We start from the raw sequence: 20626 nt of genomic DNA on the forward strand, positions 1-20626 counted from the left end.
AAGCAAAATAAAAGTGGCCAGTTCTTCCCATCTAGTGAATTTCGCAGATGATACCAAGTTGGAAAATCAGAGGAGGAGGTTTTCATGGCCTCACACACATCACATATTGACCAATGTAAATGGTATGTTGATAGCACGTGCACAAGACACATGTAGATTGATGAAAATCTGTTTGTTACCTTGGACAGATCTGATAGAACCAAAGTGAAGCTTGGAAATGGCGCATTGGTGGAAGCTCACCGTAGAGGGTCAGTAAAATTTCTTACTGACGAAGGTACAAAAATTATTAATGGTGTTCTTTATATGCCAAATTTGACTCAAAACTTGTTAAGTGTTGCTCAATTGCTTCATAAAAATTATTCTCTTAATTTTAAGGACAAACAATGTGTCATTTATGATCCTTAAAGGATGTGAAGTAGCTAAAATTAGCATGATTGACAATTCCTTTCCAATTTCATGTTATTCTATTGATACTTGCTCTTTTAATGTTGATATTGAGCGATATTTGGCTTTGGCACAAAAGGTTCGGTCATTATAATCTTAGCTCACTGGTGTATATGCAATCAAAGGGTATGGTGCTTAAAGTACCCAAAATTGACATGTGTAGAGATGTTTGTGAGTCATGTCAATTTGGTAAAATGCATAGACGATCGTTTCCTAAAGGAAGTCTTTGGAGAGCTAAGGAAAAGCTAGAGTTGGTTCATACAGATTTATATGGACCAATGAGGATGGCTTCTTTGAGTGGAAACAAGTACTTTGTTCTCTTTGTAGATGATCTGACTCGAATGACATGGATCTACTTTCTTAGTAGCAAATATCAAGTGTTTTATGTTTTCAAAGAATTCAAAGTTATGGTAGAAAAGGAGAGTAGTTGTAAATTGAAGTATATTAGATCCGATAATGGAACTGAATATACTTCATATCAGTTCAACAAGTATTGTAAAGATTTAGGCATCCAACAACAATTCACTGTTAGCTACACTCCATAGCAGAACGGGGTTTCTGAGAGGAAGAATAGAACTGTGATGGAGATGGCGAGATGCATGTTGGCAGAAAAGAAGATGCCTAAATACTTTTGGGCTGAAACAGTCAACACCGCTGTCTATTTGCTAAATAGATTACCAACTAGAGCAGTCCAAGACATAACACCATTTGAAGCATGGAAGGGTATCAAGCCGTCTACAAGACACTTGAAGGTTTTTGGTTCGGTATGCTATGCACATGTTCCTGATGCTAAAAGAGGCAAATTAGATAGCAAGGCAGAACTGTATATTCTGTTGGGCTATAGTACAGTTGCAAAAGGATACAAAGTGTACAATGTTAGTAGTAGGAAGGTGTTTATTAGTAGAGATCTTGTAGTGGATGAGTCTAGCCACTATGATTGGGATTGAGATACTGTTGTGAAGAACCAAGGTGTGAGTACTTGAGCTGCAACTCCAAATCAGTAAAAAGGTGATACTCCCTCTAGTCCTATTGCTGGAACAAAAAACAATTCAGATGTTGAATTGACTACAGACTCTCCTGTTTTGAAGACCAAATCACTAGCAGAATTTTATGAGCAATGCAATTTTGCTCTTGTTGAACAATCCTCATTTGAAGAAGCAGCAAACCACAAAGTGTGGATTTCAGCAATGGAGGAGGAACTTGCCATGATTAATAAAAATGATACTTGGGAGTTGGTTGATAGGCCAGAAGAGAAGAATGCTATCGGTGTCAAATGGGTCTATCGAACAAAGTTCAATCCAAATGGCTCCATCTTCAAGCATAAAGCTAGACTTGTAGTTAAAGGCTATTCTCAGCAGCCTGGAGTGGACTTTGGAGAAACGTTTGCTCCTGTTGCACGGGATGAGACAGTAAGGTTTCTAGTCGCTCTCACAGCACAATACAAGTGGAAAATCTTCCATTTGGATGTAAAATCTGCATTTCTCAACGAATTGCTTGAGGAAGACATTTATGTTGAACAACCTGAAAGTTTTACAGTTGCAGGTGAAGAAGACAAGGTGTACAAGCTTAAAAGGGCTCCCTATGGTCTTAAACAAGCCCCAAGAGCTTGGTATAGTAGGCTGGATTCTCATTTGTCTCAAGGCTTCAACAGAAGCCTAAATGAGCCTACTTTGTACTTCAAAAGGCAAGCGGATGAGATGTTGATTATGATATCAGTTTATGTCGATGATTTGATGATTACAAGTGAAAATCCTCTTGCGGTTCAAGAAGTTAAAAATGAAATGCTAAATGTTTTCGAGATGTCCGATCTAGGAGAAATGAAGTTTTTCCTGGGAATGGAGATATCTCAATCTTGTGAAGGAATTTTCTTGTCCCAAAAGAGGTATGCCTTGAATCTGTTAAAAAGGTTCAAGCTTGACAAGTGCAAAGTTGTTGCAACTCCACTTGTTGTGAATGAAAAATTAATGAAGGATGATGGCGAAGAGAGGGCAGATCCAAAAGTTTATAGAAGTCTAATTGGAAGTCCATGGTATCTAACAGCTTCTAGGCCAGACATAATGTTCGCTGTCAGTTTGTAATCTCGATATATGCAAAGTCCCAACACTAAGCATTTTGGAGCCTCTAAAAGGGTGTTAAGGTACATTAGAGGGACGATTAATTATGGAATCTGGTATAGAAATGTGGAGAATGGATCTCTTATTGGCTATTCAGATAGTGATTGGGGTGGATGTTTGGATGATTGCAAAAGCACTTCTGGTTTCTATTTTTCGTTTGGTTCAGGCATTTTTTCTTGGAGCACAAAGAAGCAAGATATTGTAGCACAATCTTCAACAGAAGCCGAGTATGTGGTTGTTGCATCTGCTACAAATCAAGCAATTTGGTTAAGAAAGATCTTGTTGGAATTGAATTTGTTGCCAAAAGAACCAACAGTGATCTATGTGGACAATAAATCAGCCATTGCGATGGCTGAAAATCCGGGCCAGCAAGAACAAAGCATATCAACATAAGGTTTCATGCTTTAAGAGATGTCGAGAAGAATGGTGAAGTTAAGTTGGTGCATTGCATCAGTGAAGATCAGCAGGCCGATATTCTGACCAAGGCTCTTTCCACTAAGAAGTTTGAGTTTCAAAGGTTGTTGTAAGGAGTTTCAATGAAAAATCTTAAGGAGGAGTGTTAGAAAATTAAGATTTGTCTAGAAACTCCTAGATTGGAGATATTTTGAATTAGATATGTTAGAAAAGTAAGAATTGTCTAGAAACTCCTAGGTTGGAGATATTTTGTAGTAGATATGTTAGTCTTGATTTAAAATGAGTGGTGGTTAGTGAGCCACATAGGTACATAGTTTGGTGTGAGATATTTTGCTTATTATATGGTTGTAATTCTAACACTTTATCTATAAATACATCATATGTAATGAAACATCTAGTGAAAAAAATTGAGCTCAAGAAAACTTAAGCCTTCTTCTTCACTTTCAAATTTTCTGTAGCAATTTACAGCTGCTATTTCCTACTGTTTACACCTTGTAGACCTGAAGTTCTTCCTTTTCGTTGTAACACAGGACAAGTACCCAGCTGGATTTGGAGTAATAGTTTAAGTTATCTGAATCTTTCTTGCAATTTCCTCGAGGCTCTGGAAGAACCTTACGACACATCTTCAGAATTATGGAGTGTCATTGACTTGCATAACAACGGGATCAAAGGCAATATACCCATTGTACCTACTTCTCTTATCTACCTTTCAATTGCCAATAATAAACTTACAGGATCAATACCCTCCTCCATATGCAATCTTTATCAGCTTCAATTTTTTTATGTGTCAAACAATTCCATAAACAGCAAACTACCTCCATCTCTATTTCAAATGTTTGACTATCTCTCAGTGCTGAATCTAGGGAGAAACAGACTAAGTGGCACGTTTTTGTCAAACTGCAGTTTGAAAACTTTAGACCTCAGCAATAATAACTTAGAAGGAAAAGTTCCAAGATCCCTGCAAAGATGTGCATTACTGGAGGTTTTGGACATTGGAAACAACAAGATTAGAGATACATTCCCATGTATGTTGAAAACATTACCCAGTTTGCACGTCCTAGTCCTAAGGTCAAACAAGTTTTATGGAGATCTCCAGTGTCGTATAGCTAATCAAACATGGCCGAAGCTTCAAATTGTAGATATTGCTTCCAACAATTTCAGGGGAGCACTGCTACCACATTACTTCTCGAGCTTGGAAGGCATGATGAAGAGCAGAAATCCAGAGCCACGACTACACTACTTGGAAGTTGAATTCATCAACTATGGCCTCTACTATCGAAATAGAGTGACTTTAACTCTCAAAGGTCAGGAGATGGAGATTGAGAATATTCTTAAAGTTTTTACATCCATTGATTTCTCCTGCAACAACTTTGAAGGAGAGATACCAGAGGTATTGGGAGATCCCAAATTGCTTTACCTTCTTAACTTGTCGCACAATGCTTTGACAGGAAGGATACCAAAGGCCCTCGGAAAGTTGACTCAGCTTGGATCCTTAGATCTTTCGGTAAACCGTTAAGTGGGAGAATTCCAGACGAGCTCGCGAGTCTCGCATTCCTTTCTTTCTTGAACCTATCTTTCAATCAACTTTCCGGTAGGATTCCAAGTGGCAACCAACTTCAGACATTCTCAGCAGAATCCTTTGAAGGGAGCACAGGGCTGTGTGATTTTCCGCTGAAGAAACTGTGCAGTGACACCAAAATGAATGGATCGTCACAACCACGAAGCCATTCTGACGATGAAACAGTTGATGGGAAATATATAAGTTTTGCATTGGGATCTTCATTGTGTTTTGGCATCGTTACCTGGCTGCTTTTGCATAGCACAAGATACAATGAGCTCTTTGACAGACTTCTTTTCAGAATTTTTGGTGAGCGGGCAGAAATAGAAACAGAAGGAGGTCAAGGTAAGTTAAACTTTATTATTGTAGAGTAGACAAGGTCATGGCAGTTGCTGCAGTATGACTATAAGCACATTCTGTTCACTAATTGGTGCCTAAGCTTTGAAATTGGATCTTTTTACATTCTGTTTTGTTGGATAAGCCAGCCTGCATGTTGAATGAATTAAGGAGTTCATTTTGTGTTTTCTGTATGGGAAATTAGTGTTTATTTAATGTTTTAGGAAGCAATTAACACCATTATTACACAAATATATACAGCTAGTACATAGACTAGTCCTTGGAACGCACGTTTGTCCCTAATTGACATTAGAAAAGTCAATTTATATAAGTTTTTCTTTTTTTAATTAATTGGCTTGGCCACATGGGCCAATTTATTTATTTATGTCAAAAGATACAAAAGGCTGGCCCAAATTGGCTGCCTAATTTAACAAAAAACAGAAAATAAAAGTAAAAAGAAATCTGGAGAACATTTGGTCCAGAAATTAGGAAACCTTTGCTCTTCTCCATTCTATACTTCGTATCAGCGACCATGGCAAACGGGTAAGTATCTGCGCTTCTTTCTTTCATATTCTGCTTTTCATTCCTCTTTTAGATCTAAACTCCATATCTGACAAATGGTGTGGGTAATTATCCCCAAAATTTTCTCAATTTGAGTTCCATTTCTTGTACTTGTAACTCTGATGCTTCTTGTCAGATATCTGAAGTGCCAAATTCTAACTCCATATCTGACATGATTCTGATGAACGCGATATGAATCAGTAAAACATCTTTCTATATAAGTAAATATTTCCCCGTTTATAAAAGAATACCTAGTTTGACTTAGAACGTAGTTTAAGAAATATAGTGTATCTATATTTTAACATAGTCATGCTTCCTTTTTTCTTTTCTTTTTTATGATTTTAGTTTTTTATACATAGGAAACATATTGTCTATAGCATTTCGACTTCTAACAAAATGTAATTCAATCAATATGACAATATTTTTGTCTATATAAGAAATATAGTGTATCTATATTTTTAACATAGTCATAACTCCCTCCGTTTCAAAAAGAAAGAATTTTTAATCATGTGGTTCTAAATTAAAGTTATGTCAAATGTACCAAAATGCCCTTTAATCTTGTGATCTTAAATATGTCACGTGAAAAGTTGTAGTTAAAGTGTTACCAAAAAAGGAAAGGGGTCATTCTTTTTTAAGCAGATTAAAAAGGAAACTAGACCATTCTTGTTTAAACGGAGGGAGTATATCACAGTGGAGCGTACATAAATTCATCACTAAGTTCAAAGTTAAGTCCTTTTGTATGTAAGCTTGACATAAGAATAAAACTCTTCACAAAATATAGCATGAAAATCTTTTGTTAGATGTTGGAGGTTTGATATTTTTAATGCTTCATGAAAAAATAAACTTTTTATTATATCAAAGGAACTAATATATTTTAATTACTAAACGTAAGTTTTAATAATAAAAAATGAAATTGGCTATAAAAAAAATTACGTATAAAGAAAAATATTGCAAAATGTCTAGGTGGTGTAATATCAAATTTATAGAAAAAATTAGAATTTCAAACAAAAAAGTAAAGACATGACATCCATAATAAAAGACATCACATTAAAATATATAGACAAAAATATTGTCATATTGATTGAATTACATTTTGTAAGAAGTCGAAATGCTATAGACAGTATGTTTCATATGTATAAAAAACTAAAATCATTAAAAAAAAAATGGAAGCATGACTATGTTAAAAATATAGATACACTATATTTCTTGAACTATATATTAAAGGAATTGTATATAAAAAATTAAATATGAATTCTAATACAATAAAATTCAATGTAACATTTAGTCATCTTTTTACTTTACATTATTTTTTATTTTATTTTTACTTTTGCACTAATTTTATACCTCACTGTAATAGGAAAAAGTACAAACATGTTGTTTTAAAAAGATAAATGACTATCAAACAACGAAGAAGACATAACTATAAATGTTTATTACTCTTTTACGGGTCAAGTTGTGAAAATACTTTACTGGATTTAGCATGCTTACTCTCAAAACAATTAATTATAAATATAAATTGGGATTAGCTTTATTATATTTATATCCTAAAGATAGAAGAAATGAAGAATACAAAAATATATTAATCAATTATGAAGTTATATTTAAAAACTCAAAAAGTTGGAGATATGAAAAATAAAAATTCACTTACAACTTCATATTGGAGAATATTATTCATCTTGTAACTATGATAATTTACATATTTCTCAACAAAAAGAAGATGAATATGCATGAAAATTTAAAGAATACAAATAAATGAATCAATAAGAATTCTTACAATTACAAATTGATAATGAAAATTTAACAAATGATGTAGACTAACCTAATGTAGAATGCAAGATGATCACAAATTTGGATGAAAGAAGAGAATATAAATAATGTCGTATGAGTGTCTTTGATAGACTCTTCATTACCCCCACTTTTCTTACAAATTAAAATTGAAGGTTATTAGACTCTTCATTACCCACATTTAGTACATGAATATATGATTGCATTAAGATCTTGTTTGATGCATGAATGTAAATATAACTACTACTTAATATTAATTAATTAAATAGCTATTAATATTTAATTTCTTTTAGGGATAAGTTAAGGGCAAAATGGTAATTCAACTTTGAGGTTAGGAGCTTCCCACTTATAATAATCTGTCCATCATGCTAACAAATTGGTCTATTTTTCTGCATATTCTTAAGATGACTATATATTAGTGATCTCTATTAATTTCAGTAGATTAGTCTATACGGTCATTTCTTAGAGAGTAAACGCCCTATGGAACCTCCCTCAGATAACACTCCGACTTCATCTGGGGAAGGAAAACCAACTTATGCTATAACACTATACTTTAGGTTGACTTGCACAATATAAACTATTCAAGTCAACAGAAAACTATCCCACATTCAAGAGAATCAACTTTAATTTTTTAATTTTCCTAAGTGAAATTATTGACTTGGTCACTGATCATGACACTCCTTAAATTCCTACGTATATTAGTGCATCAACTCTTATTCCACATGCAACAACACTCAAGTCAACAGAAAACTGCAGAAAGAAACCAAATTGTTGTAGAATAATTAAAGACACCTCAATCACCCAAGACCTGGTTGACCACAATGACATTTTTGGACCAAACTATTAACGAAGGGAATTGTGTTCAATTTCACATAATTTAAAGACCCTTTTCTGTATACTTAAGTACTATTTAAAGGCAACTTATTTTGCAGTTTCATTAGTATAATCACTATGAAAATATTACTCCTCCTTCAGGTTTCTTTCATCACTATCCTTGTGGTGTTTTCTAACTTTACTTCTGGCCAATGTTTGGAGGATCAAAAAGCCTTGTTGATTAAATTCAAGAACGACCTCACGTTCGACTCTTCTGTGTCCACCAAACTAGTCATGTGGGATGAAAACAGTATTGACTGTTGCCAGTGGTCAGGTGTAAGTTGTGATGAGGAAGGTCATGTGCTTGCTCTGGAGTTGGACGACGAAGCCATTTCTGGCGGAATTGAGAAGTTAAGCAGTCTCTTCCATCTTCAATATCTTGAGAAGCTCAATCTGGCTTATTATGGCCTATACCCTGTTCCAATACCAAGAGAAATTTATAAGCTGGCAAACTTGATGTACCTGAATTTGTCTCATGCTAGTTTTAACGGGCAGATTCCTATGGAATTGTCAAGATTGATCAAGTTAGAGATTCTTGACCTTTCTGGAGGGGAATTAAAGCTTGAGAGGTCAGATCTGCAAACACTGGTAGGGAATCTTGCAAATCTTAGAGAACTTTACCTTGATAGGGTGAATATTTCATTGAAGGGGAGTGAGTGGTGCTCGGTGTTATCTTCATCTCTGCCTCAATTGAGAGTCTTGTCGATGAGAGACTGTAAAATTTCCGGCCCTCTTGATCCTGTCCTTTTAAATCTTCGTTTCCTTTCAGTCAATCGTCTCGATTATAACTACTTGTCCACTATGGTTCCAGATTTTCTGGCAGATTTTACAAAATTGACAATCCTAAGTGTCAGATGGTGTTACTTGTTTGGTCCATTTCCCAGTAAAATCTTTCAGGTACCAACTCTACAGCAACTTGATTTATCTGGAAATGAAAACCTTACAGGCAATTTACCTGAATTTCCACATAAAAGTGCATTAAGGGAGGTAGTGCTTAGCTACACAGGATTCACCGGTTCGCTTCCAGATTCAATTGCTAACCTTCGGAACTTGACCCAGCTTGATTTAGGAAGTTGCAACTTCAGTGGAGAAATTCCACCAAAAATGGGAAATCTCACAGAACTAGTTCATCTAGACTTGTCATTCAACAGTTTTACTGGCTCTATCCCACTCTTTCATAAGGCAAAAAAGCTCAATCGCATTGACCTTTCTAATAACAATGGTCCACTATCTTCTGCTCAAACTCAATTAGCACTTCTTCTTTCGCTGCCATCATTGCAGTTCCTTAGTGTTCAGAACAGTCAATTAAGTGGAGAAATCCATGAATTTCCTAATGCATCCTCCTCTGTTCTAGAAACACTTGATTTGAGAAATAGCCATCTAAGTGGATCGATCCCCCGGTCAATCTTTAAACTCAATAGGCTTTCACAACTCTTCCTTTTCTCCAACTCCTTCAGTGGAACCATTGATATCGAAGCGGTAAAGGGACTTCCTAGGCTTACCACCCTTGACCTTTCAAACAACAAAATTGAAGGGGAAATACCAAGTTGGGTTTGGACAGTTGGGAATCTGAATCTTTCTCACAATCTTTTAGAGTCTCTAGAGAAACCTCACAATTTGTCTACTACTTCTATTGTCATTGATTTGAGTTCCAATAAGGATCAAGGGCGATATACCCATTCTACCTACTTCTCTTACCTACTTTTCAATTGCCAATAATGAATTTACGGGATCAATACACTCTTCCATATACAGTCTAGATAAGCTTCAAATTCTTGATATGTCAAATAACAAACTAAGTGGCATTATTCCTGACATATTTCCACTGAATTGGAATTTGAAAACTTTAAACCTCAGCAGTAATATATTAGAAGGAAAAGTTCCAAGCTCTCTGGAAAAATGCTCATTTCTGGAGGTTTTAGACATTGGAAACAACAAGATAAGAGATACGTTTCCGTGCATGTTGAATAAATTATCCAATTTGCGTGTCCTAGTCATAAGATCAAACAAGTTCTACGGGAATCTCCAGTGTCTTAGAGCTGAACAAACCTGGCCAATGATTCATATTATAGATATTGCTTCAAACAATTTTCACAAGGAGATACCTGAGACATTGGGAAATCTCATATTACTAATCCATCTTAACTTCTCACACAACTCTTTGACTGGAAGAATACCAAATGCCATTGGAAAGCTGACTCTGCTTGAATCTTTAGATTTGTCAGTTAACCAGTTAAGTGGGAGAATTCCAGACGAGCTTGCGAGTTTCACATTCCTTTCTTTCTTGAACCTATCTTTTAATCAACTTTCTGGTAGGATTCCAAGTGGCAACCAACTTCAGACATTCTCAGCAGAATCCTTTGAAGGGAACACAAGGCTGTGCGATTTTCCTTTAAAGAAAACGTGCAGTGACACCAAAGAAACTGAACGTGAAATTGATGGGAAATATATAAGTTTTGCCTTGGGATCTTCTGTGGGTTTTGGCATCATAACCTGGCTGATTTTGCTTAGCCGAAAATATAATGAGCTCGTCGATAGACTTCTTTTCAGAATTTTGGGTCGGAGTGGCAGGAATAAAAACCAGAGAAGGTCAAGGTAAGTTGACGTTTGTTGTAGAACTAAAAGCTTTTAAGTTCAATGTTTTACATTTTGTCCTATAAGCGTGTGGTAATAAGTGTTCGGATATGTATTTTATTTTGGTTTTCTAAGACAACTGTTTAGAAAGAACAGTGAATATATAACACTTGTTGAATATTTTTCTGTTCAATAAATTAAGTGGCAAACCAACCTGGATTGAAAGCACAGGGTATACATGAATTAGTAGCTCCTCTAATCAAAATCACTGAGAATTTTTGTTATTTTACGACTATTCAGGTTTGCGGTATCAGGTTGATACTGCAGATTTTTAGGTTTCCACAACAGATTAGCCTATCTTGTTATCATATTTTGGGTCAGGTCATTCTAGATGTGATGATTGAGAATTTGGGAGACAAAAAGGAATGATACTAGGCTAAGGGAATATGAATAATATAACATAGAATGTACTGAATCAGTTCATGAAAGACCTTCGGCTCAAGACTAGTGTACAAACTTAGGGAATTTGTAAGTATATATACAGGACATCTTGCACTCACCTCACAAACTCGACACGATCTGTAGAAATTCCAGTAATTTCCATATGCACATTATAAGATGTACAAATCTAATCCTGTAAAGTTTTAAACAATAGATGTATGACCTTATAACATGTTATAAATCAAATGTCAATACTGTAGTTGTTTGTGGTGGAGAAGTTGGGCCTTGCCAACCATGTCTTTCTGGATCATATTTCTCTCCATCACCCCAAAGGGCATAGGCTTCTTCACCATGAACCGCGTCATCTCCAATCTTTAGCTGCTCATCCGACATCCTTAGTGGAATGACCAGCCTTATTGCAAGTAGGATTAACGTCGTTGCAACTATGTTCCAACCAATGATGAAGAGAGCTGCAACTATTTGCTTAAGGAAAAGAATTCCACCACCTCCACCATAAAATGCACCCTTTGTGTTGGTGACTGGAAGAACAATATTACAGAGAGATGGTTCTGCCAGAAGACCAGTTAATAAACCCCCTAGAAGTCCTGCCACAGCATGTGTGTGAAACACAGCCAGTGTATCATCCACCTGTTATTATACAACAAGCAAGTCAGTTACAATCTAAGTCTAAAATGGGGGTTGGGGCCGTTCGGATTGGATATGAAAAATCAATTTTTAGATTGGATTATTTTTTAAGTTCGGGTTTGGATTAATCGGTTTGAGACACACAATGGAAATTAACAACCTCGGTTCACCTAATAGTTTGTTACTTAAAATGTACTATAACTTTTTGCAGTTAACAAAGATTGAGGTCATCCTGTCACACATGATGTGTAACTTCATATTGGACTTAGTACTATAATGGGTAGTGTCATAGAGTACTAATCAATTGAAACTTTGAAAATTCGACATACTAGCTAGCATTGGGCACACATGTTTCGGATATCCAATTTAAAATCCATATAATTTAAAAATGAAATACTCCAAAAATCCAAACCAAATATCCAAAAAGTTTGGATTTCGGGTTGACCCAAACTATGCCCACCCTTAGCCTAAAATATAACTAGAGATAACCATCCATAATAAGTTGAATTAACACCTAAAAAAAAAAGGCAGTTAACCTGCTACAAGAATTTACATATATTGACCGTGTAAATATTTTTTTACCCCAATGTATAAGAGATAAATCCTATTATTTCTATAACATTGGCAAACACATTTTTCAAAATGATTAGTCAAATACAAATTGTTAATCTCCACAAATACTTTTTCGAAAAACACTTGAGATAAAAATATTTTTTAAAATAAACAGACTTTAGAAGGTTGACCAAACGTGCTATAAGTCACCGATGTGGGAGTCAATATTAAACTATACATTTTGCTTGTGTACCTAACAAAAATAAAAAGGGCAAGTTGTTGAAACTTTTTAGTGCTTACCTACTTTTCTCCTTCATTTGAGTATGACATTATAAGAGCCGTAGGGACAAGGGGAAGGTTGGATAGTTATAGCAACTTATTTTGACATACACACTATATTCAATTTCAACAATCATATATAAAGACAATTACCAAATACTCTATAGAACAAGTAATATTCTTTACAAAAAAAAAAGAAAAGATGGAAGATTATTAAAGTAAGTACAATTATCGTACCTGCTGTAGAAAAGTGGACTTTTTGTGGAGTATCATCATGGAATACCATGGAATGCTTCCAGCAAGAATTCCCATTACTATGGCTGCCCAAGCTTGCACCACTCCTACATCAATAATTTAATTTTAGTATTACTCATTTTCGATGACACGACTTGTTAGGTCCTTCCTCATTACGAGTCAGTTAAAATCACAAGACATGTAGAACTCTCACCACCACTCATTTAAAAAAGAATGCTTGATATTTTGTTTACTTTTGTCTTACATGTCACAAGTTTTTTCTATAATATCTTAAATTACATGTTCAATCAAATAGTTGTCACATAAAATTGGACTTCTCCATACACAAAAACAACCAATAAGAGAGCACAATATTCTTTATTTTTCTTGAAATATTTTTCAAGTAACCTCACATTGTTGACAGAATTTGACTCGTAAGTTTTCCTAATCTAGATGTTTTACACATATTCAACAACAATAAATCTTTACTTAATGGTCAACAAAAGAGGGATCAATAATATTTTTGAACTTTAGATAATAGGAGCAATAAATAAGAGAACCAATTGCAAGTTTATTTCTTGTGGGATTTAAGCTATACAACAAAGTAAAACATAAATCATAATATTAGTATAATTTGACATATTCTATCTAGTTAGTTTTCATAAGGTTACCAATTAATCTTTATAATCGAAATATACTTGTAAGTATCATAGTGTAACTATTTTTCAACTGTTAGTATATAAAACTTAAACTACCTGCTCCGGGAGTTACACAAGCTAGGCCGGTCATCATTCCTTGAATCGCTCCGATAACGGATGGCTTGCCAAAGTAAAAAACATCTAGAGTTGTCCAAACAAGAAGACTTGTAGCTGCTGAAATATTAGTGTTTAAAACAGCCAAAGGAGCAGCTACATTTGCAGCATTAGGTGCTCCTCCATTGAAACCTGACCAACCCATCCAAAGTAACCCTGCTCCTGCAAGCATCAACAACACATTGTTTGGTGGAAACCTTTCCCTATCACTCTTCAATCTTGGCCCAACCTGCCATCAACATATCCAATCAACTCAATTAATATATACGAGAAAAAATAATCCACTACTTTCAGTTCGAATCATGTAATATCCGATCGTGCTATGTGATCTAAAGGCTAGACTAAATCACTAAAAGTTGAAAGAAAATCAAAATTTTGATCACCTAATTTCAAAATTGTAATGAGTTTAGCTGTAAAACCTAAAGGTTGAACACGTCAATTTTAAATCCTGAATTCACCTCTAAATCATACTGACTCCAAATAAACTAATTTGACTTTAAATTGCTCGGATCCAACACATAGCTGTCGACATTTTTGAAGAGTTTGAACAACATAGCTTTAAATTTTGGATCGAACTTATCATAACAGAGTAAAACAGAGTCGAATGAATAAACGAAAAGGGGAGAATTAGTTGGTTGTAATACCCAATAAGCAGCGGTGAATCCAGAAATTCCAGCAGAAAGATGAATAACATAGCCACCAGAATAATCAATCACACCCCAATGATAAAGAAATCCACCTCCCCAAAGGCTAAAAGCTCCAACAGTATAACAAAAAATAAGCCAAAGAGGAACAAAAGCCATCCAAGCTTTGATATTCATACGAGCAAGAACAGAACCAGCCAACAAAATCATGGTAATAGCAGCAAAAGTGAAATGAAAATAGACATGTGCAGCCATAGGATAAAAAGGTTCATGCATAGGAGATTCTATAGTCGTTCCATCGCTATAATAATGCGTTGTCTCTGGCATTCTTGCTCGTCCTGTTAAGTATTTTTGGCCTAAAGCAGGGGCCCCTTTTGCCCAAAAGGGCAAAAGCTTATCGCCAAAGGCGATACGATAGCCTACTAATACCCAACATATGAGTACAGCTGCGAAAGCGTAAAGAGCCATGAAAGCAGAGTTAACTGCCCATTTTTTCTTGACAATGCTGGCGTAAAGGATGACAAGGCCTGGCATACTCTGCAGACCAACGAGGGTCGCTGCAGTCATTTGCCAGGCGTTGTCGCCTTTGTTTAGCCATGGTGGAACTGCTGGTAAGTCTGCTTGATATGCTCCTGCTGGTATGGACATGGCTAATTATTTTTCAGAGCTTCTTGAAATTTTATTTGATGAGATATATTATATGCTCTGTTTTGTTTAAATGGAGCTTGTTCAGTTGACCAGCACAATGTACACAATTTTCATGGTCAGGTAAAGTTGACTGAGAAAACATGTAATAATTTCTTATTTCCTCATTTGAAAAATAAATTCAGTTGATATTTATGTCCTGTAATTTTAGGTGTGCATAAGTAGACGCTTAAATTTATATAAAATTAAACAAGTACATACAAACGTCTTACATGACAATTCGCGTGAGATACACTTGAACTAATTTATATTATGTCACGTAGGACACATATTATGCTATGTACAAGGTGTGTGTTTACTTGCTCAATTTTTATACAAGTTTAAATTGGAGTACATAAATATCAGTTGATGTCAAGTTATTATAGTATATGATTAAATTACACTAGTAACACCCAAAAGAATTATTGATGATTAGAATACAGAGAAGTGGTATAAGTGACTATACTAGAGAAATTGGTGTGAAAGCGTTATGAAGTAGTTGTGAAGCTTCGTACAAATTGAAATAGAGTTTTTAAGTTTTATACATCAATCATACACATTCTTATAAAGTTTGACCTACAATAATATGTTTCTATTCATAACTAATAAGTCGATCTAGTAACCTCTTATCTATATCTGATGGCTAAGACATAATTTTCACCAAGAAATTTATTATATATCATATATACAATTTTTTTTAAAAGTCATCTTTGATAATTTTCCGATAGAAAAAAGTTTGAATGAACCTCTTCCGTTCCTCTAACACTGGTATCCAATTAAATTAACTTAAATTCATGAGAAGAATACATAGAAATGGTAGGTAAGTAACTAGAAATTAATGAGAATGCCTGATGAAGTGGTCATCAATGGACCTCAATGCGACGCAGCCATGTGTGAATTGGAACATTTCAAGGAGAGCAAAGGTCAAGGGAGTCTATGGTTGTGACTTGTGACAAGAGGCATGTGAATGAAAGTAATGAGGAAGCTTCATTTTTGACAAGTCAATTTTTACATGCTATTGACCTGTCTTACTTAGAAAAATAAAATAAATACTTATATAAAATGTTCCAACTAGTCATCTTGTGCCAACAACTAAGGAATTGATGGTGACTTGGTGAGACTTTTATACAAGTTTGAACTTTGAAATATAATAATTCTTGCTTTCAAGTTTCAACTTACATTATCATTAAAATAGCTATAAATAACACTATTTAATTAGCATTAGCATTATATTAGATAGGGAAAATAGGAGTTTGTTTTTATATTCATTTTAGTTTACTCCGTACTAGTTAACTAGTCCTCTTTTATTTTTCATTTTATTAGCTAAATTAGTATTAAAGTTTTGGCTGACATAATCAGATAAGAAGTGTAGCTAAGCACGACATGTTGTGCTTGACAAATTTTAGAAGATTAAAATTTAGGATTATATGAATTAAATAACCTAAAAAGTAGTCCTTAGAAAGAGAGGAAAGAAGATAGAAGGAGAAATAAATTAAGACTAAAAAGACAGTTTAGACTTAAGGGTGTGTTTGGTACAAGGAAAATGCATTTTTGAAAAAATAGTGAGTTTCATATTTATTGGATTTGCATAAGTAGACACTTAAACTTGTATACTTATTTAGTTTTGTACAATTTAAGTGCCTACGCACACACAAAATTGAACAATAAAAACATTAACTAAAATTAAGTTAAAGAATATATTTATGTATTATACCGCTTATATAAAACTTATCAAATTAGGTTATACAACAATCGCATACTCAATACCTTTCACCCCAAATTAATGACAACAAATATCTTCATCTTTTGAAGGACCATTTTGAGGAACCATATTATTCTTCCTTTCATATTACCTCAATAACAGGTATTTATTTTGTCTTGTCATATTCATAATTATTTTATCATCTTTTAAATTTCTCATGTACTGCTACCATATTACATTGGATTAGAAAATAGAGTAAATTTAATAGAACAAGCTTCATGACTATTCATCAAAACACATAATTTTGTTTTAATTTTCAATATATATTATAATATAATTCATTGAGACTTAAACTCAAGGTCTTATTGTTGGGACATGAACCTACTGTCCCCAACCAATGTGTTATGAACCAATCTCGGCCCAACGTCAATACCTACAAGAATATCGCGCAACTAGTTATTGGGCCGAGAAGATGCAACATAACTGAAAGGCCTTCACAAAGGTTGATTTGGGACCAAGACCCAATTAACAAGTAGCTAAAGAGGATGACGGATGAGAAAGAAGGGTTTATGCAATTTTTTGATAAAAATGTCTAGTCCTCTCATCCCTTTTCTTTGAGTCTATGATTCTCATCTCCCTTCTAGTTATCTTCTACAATAGTTTTCTTTGTTAGTTCCATTTTCCATTGTAACTTCGAGTTTAGTGATTATAATATTTGAATGTTTCTATTGTGAAATTGGAGTTGTTACACAATGGCATGACAAGCCAAAAAGGACCAAGATAATGAAACTAGCCTCTTATAATTAGTAGCAGTAAAATAGTATAAATATTTTATTTGTCCCAATTTATATGGGACCTTTAAGAATTTTGAGAGTTAACAAAAAAAATTTACCGCAATTCTTTCATATGTTTGGTAAATATTTTAATTGACAGTTATTTTAACTTATATTAGTAATTTTTTCATAATTTGTTAAAAAAATCACATATCCAGATTCATGTCAAATTTTTTAAAAAAACTATCTCTCAACATTTGAACGATGCAACAATAGGTCTAAGTATATTATAATGGGATATTAATTTAAATAAATGAGCAGACTTATTATTTAATTTTTTTTAATGAATATACATAGACTATACATGATCATATACATATTCTACAGATATTACTTTTAATTTAATCAATTCTGTGAACCACTATTTAAATTAGTTCTTCTATTTTCTAATGTATTTTTCCCCCGACATTCAAACATCAGATTTGATACCTTAGTACTATATTATCTTAGCTGTTGAAATCTTATTCCTTCAGCGTACTTCATCATGGCCCAATCTTATGGTGGCCTTGACTCCTATTTTAGTCGTTTTCCTAAATTATAATTAATGAAACTACTTTAATTCACTATCATAAAAAAGATATTTAGCGATAATATAGTTTTCGTTTAGTGATAGTAATATCTTTTGTTGTAAATATATTTAACGATATAATTGAGTTGATATTATTATATTCAGAGTCCTTAAACTCTTTAACAATATTTATATAGAGTATTGGTTATATCACATTTATTATTACCACAAAATCTTTTATTTGTAGTAGTGATTTCAGGTACTTACTTTTTCTTTTAAAAATTTATTTCAGACTATATTCTCTGAAAAATAATCCTAAGTTGGGTCAAAATCAATGAGTCACAAAATATGACCCATCCCACTGCATGACAAGCCAAGACACTAGTATTATAAATCTCAAACTAATGTCTACCAAAAATAATAAAAATCATAATAATTATTTTTATTTGTTTATAAAGATGTCTTCCACTCAATTTTCACCATCCATAGACGTTCCAGATGTAATTTTTTCTGGGAAGGATCATAGTTTTGCTGTCCATGGCCAAATTATGTTGGCTGTAATTGTACTGCTCTTTACAATTTTTTTATTGTCTATGATTTTATTGTTGTGTATGAAACATTTACATCCTAATTGTACTGCAAAGTCCATCAGGATCGAGTCCATTGGAGGAGGTGGACGTTCCATCGACATTACGTAATTATTAAGCAAGTATAAATTGATTGAGCACGTACTAGGTTCAGCTAGAATTTTGCTTCTTTGGCGACTCAAATTCACAACTTTCGGATTGGAAGTGAGGATACTTACCGTCCGAGCAACTCCATTTCGTCAGTTTTGAGGTTGTTCTTATTGTTTCCAGGAAATTAACTGATTCACTCACGGTTTGTATTTTGTTAGCATAGCAAGTATACTTTCTTTGGTGTGTACTCTGTATTTGAGTTTCAAATGTCAAATTGCTTGGCTTAACATCTTGTGTTTGGTTTCTTAAATATAATTAGGACGCCTTTGAAATTTAATTTATGTTATGATATTTTTTTTTCTTTTGCTCCAAACTTATTATTATTAGAACAGAATCAATAATTAAATACATGTGGGGCTAAAATTAAAAAAAAAATGTGGGACTTTGACAGTATGTATCATAGGAACACCATCTTACATTATAAGAAAATTGCATCCAATTATTGTTCAATCATTTGATGATTGAAGTCACTTTTAATATTATTGGATGATGAATTGAATTTTACATTTTCTAAAAAAGTATTGTTAACCCTCCAAAAAAAGTTACAATTGGATAAGTGATCAATTACACCCATCAAAGTAAAACGGATATATATTAAACTAAAGAGAAGTTGAAAGCAATCAGGCCCATTAGCTCAGTTGGTTAGAGCGTCGTGCTAATAACGCGAAGGTCGCAGGTTCGAGACCTGCATGGGCCAATAAAATATTTTTGTTTTTTCGTTTTGTCTGAACCGATCTGCCACATTTCACCTGACATAAAAAAATCGAGAGAAATGTTGAAAACTATCCTAAACTTGACAAGAATAGTCTTAATGATATGTACTTGCGATGTTTTTCACTATTTCCTTGTGCAAATCAGTATTATACATTTTAACATACAACTTTGTTTGAGGTACTAAACTACTAACTAACTAAGGGTGTGAAAAATATATGAATTTTTTTTGTTTGTGCAATCACTTGGGGAGTATTGATCATTTATCCTTTCCATGATTACTTGTTGAATTTTGAAAGTTTGTTAGTAGTTGCATAAGATTTAGTAAAACTAATCAGGGATGAAACTTAGTTTCATTGAGAAGAAAGATCATTCCATTCTTTTCCTACTCAGTACATATATGGAGGAACATAGAGAAAAACTAAACTAGATAGTCTCAACATTTCAATTTACGTGTCATGCTTTCTTTTTTAGTTTTCGTTTAAAAGAAAAATTTCTCTTTATTTAGTACTACTGAGTTTTAAATTTCAACATTCTCATTTTACCGTTGATGATAATCGGACATATATATATAACCTTAAAATCATGAACTCCTAACTTGAATGTTAAATTACTATAATATCCCTAACTTAGGTCGTGACTTTTTTCAAAGGGTGTTGATTTTTCGATGAGTCACGAATTTTCTAAAATATTGTGACTTTTTCAAAGAGTTGTGACTTTTCTAAGTTGTGACTTTTCCAAAGAGTTGTGACTTTTCAATAAGTTGTGACTTTTCCAAAGGGTTGTGACTTCTCGGAAAGGTCATGACTTTTCAGATAAGACACAAAAAACACTTGTTCATACTATTTTTTTATTCTTCTCCTCTTCTTCTTCTTGCATTTTAAAAAATTCCGTGTGATTTATTGTCGTTGAGTGAGTTCAAAGTTTGGCGGAATATGAGGTATCACTATTCTGATCAAGTAAATTGTTCTATTCTAAGAGGGTATATTCTTTACCTCGAATATTTGTGGAAAATAATTATGATGATATAATAATTATTTTCTTGCTTAGAATATACATTTATATGTAATGTTCCAATATATGAAGTTAACATGATGTAGTAGTCTAAATTCATTTGTTTTTGTTAACAATTTCTCTTGTGATGTAGATATATATGCTTCTGAATATCTTTTTCCAAAATTATTT

At 33.7% G+C, this 20626-nt stretch overlaps 3 protein-coding genes and 1 non-coding gene across 4 annotated transcripts; 3 read left to right on the forward strand and 1 right to left on the reverse strand.

Annotated features, from left to right (window-relative positions):
- Positions 1-2531: 2531 nt before the first annotated feature.
- LOC125839880 (receptor-like protein 33) lies at positions 2532-5571 on the forward strand. The gene is given in 4 exon segments (XM_049518861.1): positions 2532-2926; positions 3471-4480; positions 4483-4875; positions 5564-5571. Coding segments are annotated over 4 exon segments (1806 nt in total).
- Positions 5572-8319: 2748 nt separating this feature from the next.
- On the forward strand, positions 8320-9804 carry LOC125839881 (receptor-like protein 7). Its single transcript, XM_049518862.1, has one exon. It carries the CDS (start codon positions 8320-8322, stop codon positions 9802-9804), a length of 1485 nt encoding a protein of 494 aa, XP_049374819.1.
- Positions 9805-11096: 1292 nt separating this feature from the next.
- Positions 11097-14969, reverse strand: LOC125839941 (ammonium transporter 2). Its single transcript, XM_049518903.1, has 4 exons — positions 14267-14969; positions 13566-13851; positions 12814-12917; positions 11097-11748 (listed from the first exon to the last, which is right to left on the reverse strand). Exons 1-4 carry the CDS (start codon positions 14912-14914, stop codon positions 11335-11337), a joined length of 1452 nt encoding a protein of 483 aa, XP_049374860.1. The 5' UTR covers positions 14915-14969; the 3' UTR covers positions 11097-11334.
- A 4384-nt stretch (positions 14970-19353) lies between these two features.
- TRNAI-AAU (transfer RNA isoleucine (anticodon AAU)) lies at positions 19354-19427 on the forward strand. Its single transcript has one exon. It is a non-coding gene; the product is annotated as a tRNA-Ile (tRNA).
- Positions 19428-20626: the final 1199 nt, after the last annotated feature.

This window comes from Solanum verrucosum, unplaced genomic scaffold, assembly GCF_900185275.1.
Source record: "Solanum verrucosum unplaced genomic scaffold, falcon-dt-bn FXZP01000177.1, whole genome shotgun sequence".
Taxonomy (NCBI): Eukaryota; Viridiplantae; Streptophyta; class Magnoliopsida; order Solanales; family Solanaceae; genus Solanum; species Solanum verrucosum.

What these genes read in the sequence shown, in the direction of transcription:
- LOC125839881 (XM_049518862.1), top strand. Translation starts at nt 8,320, where the DNA reads ATGTGGGATGAAAACAGTATTGACTGTTGCCAGTGGTCAGGTGTAAGT.
- LOC125839941 (XM_049518903.1), bottom strand. Translation starts at nt 14,914, where the DNA reads ATGTCCATACCAGCAGGAGCATATCAAGCAGACTTACCAGCAGTTCCA. An exon ending in GATTCACCGCTGCTTATTGG is followed by an intron (nt 13,852 to 14,266) that starts GTATTACAACCA and finishes TGTTGATGGCAG; the next exon opens with GTTGGGCCAAGATTGAAGAG. An exon ending in TTGTGTAACTCCCGGAGCAG is followed by an intron (nt 12,918 to 13,565) that starts GTAGTTTAAGTT and finishes TTATTGATGTAG; the next exon opens with GAGTGGTGCAAGCTTGGGCA.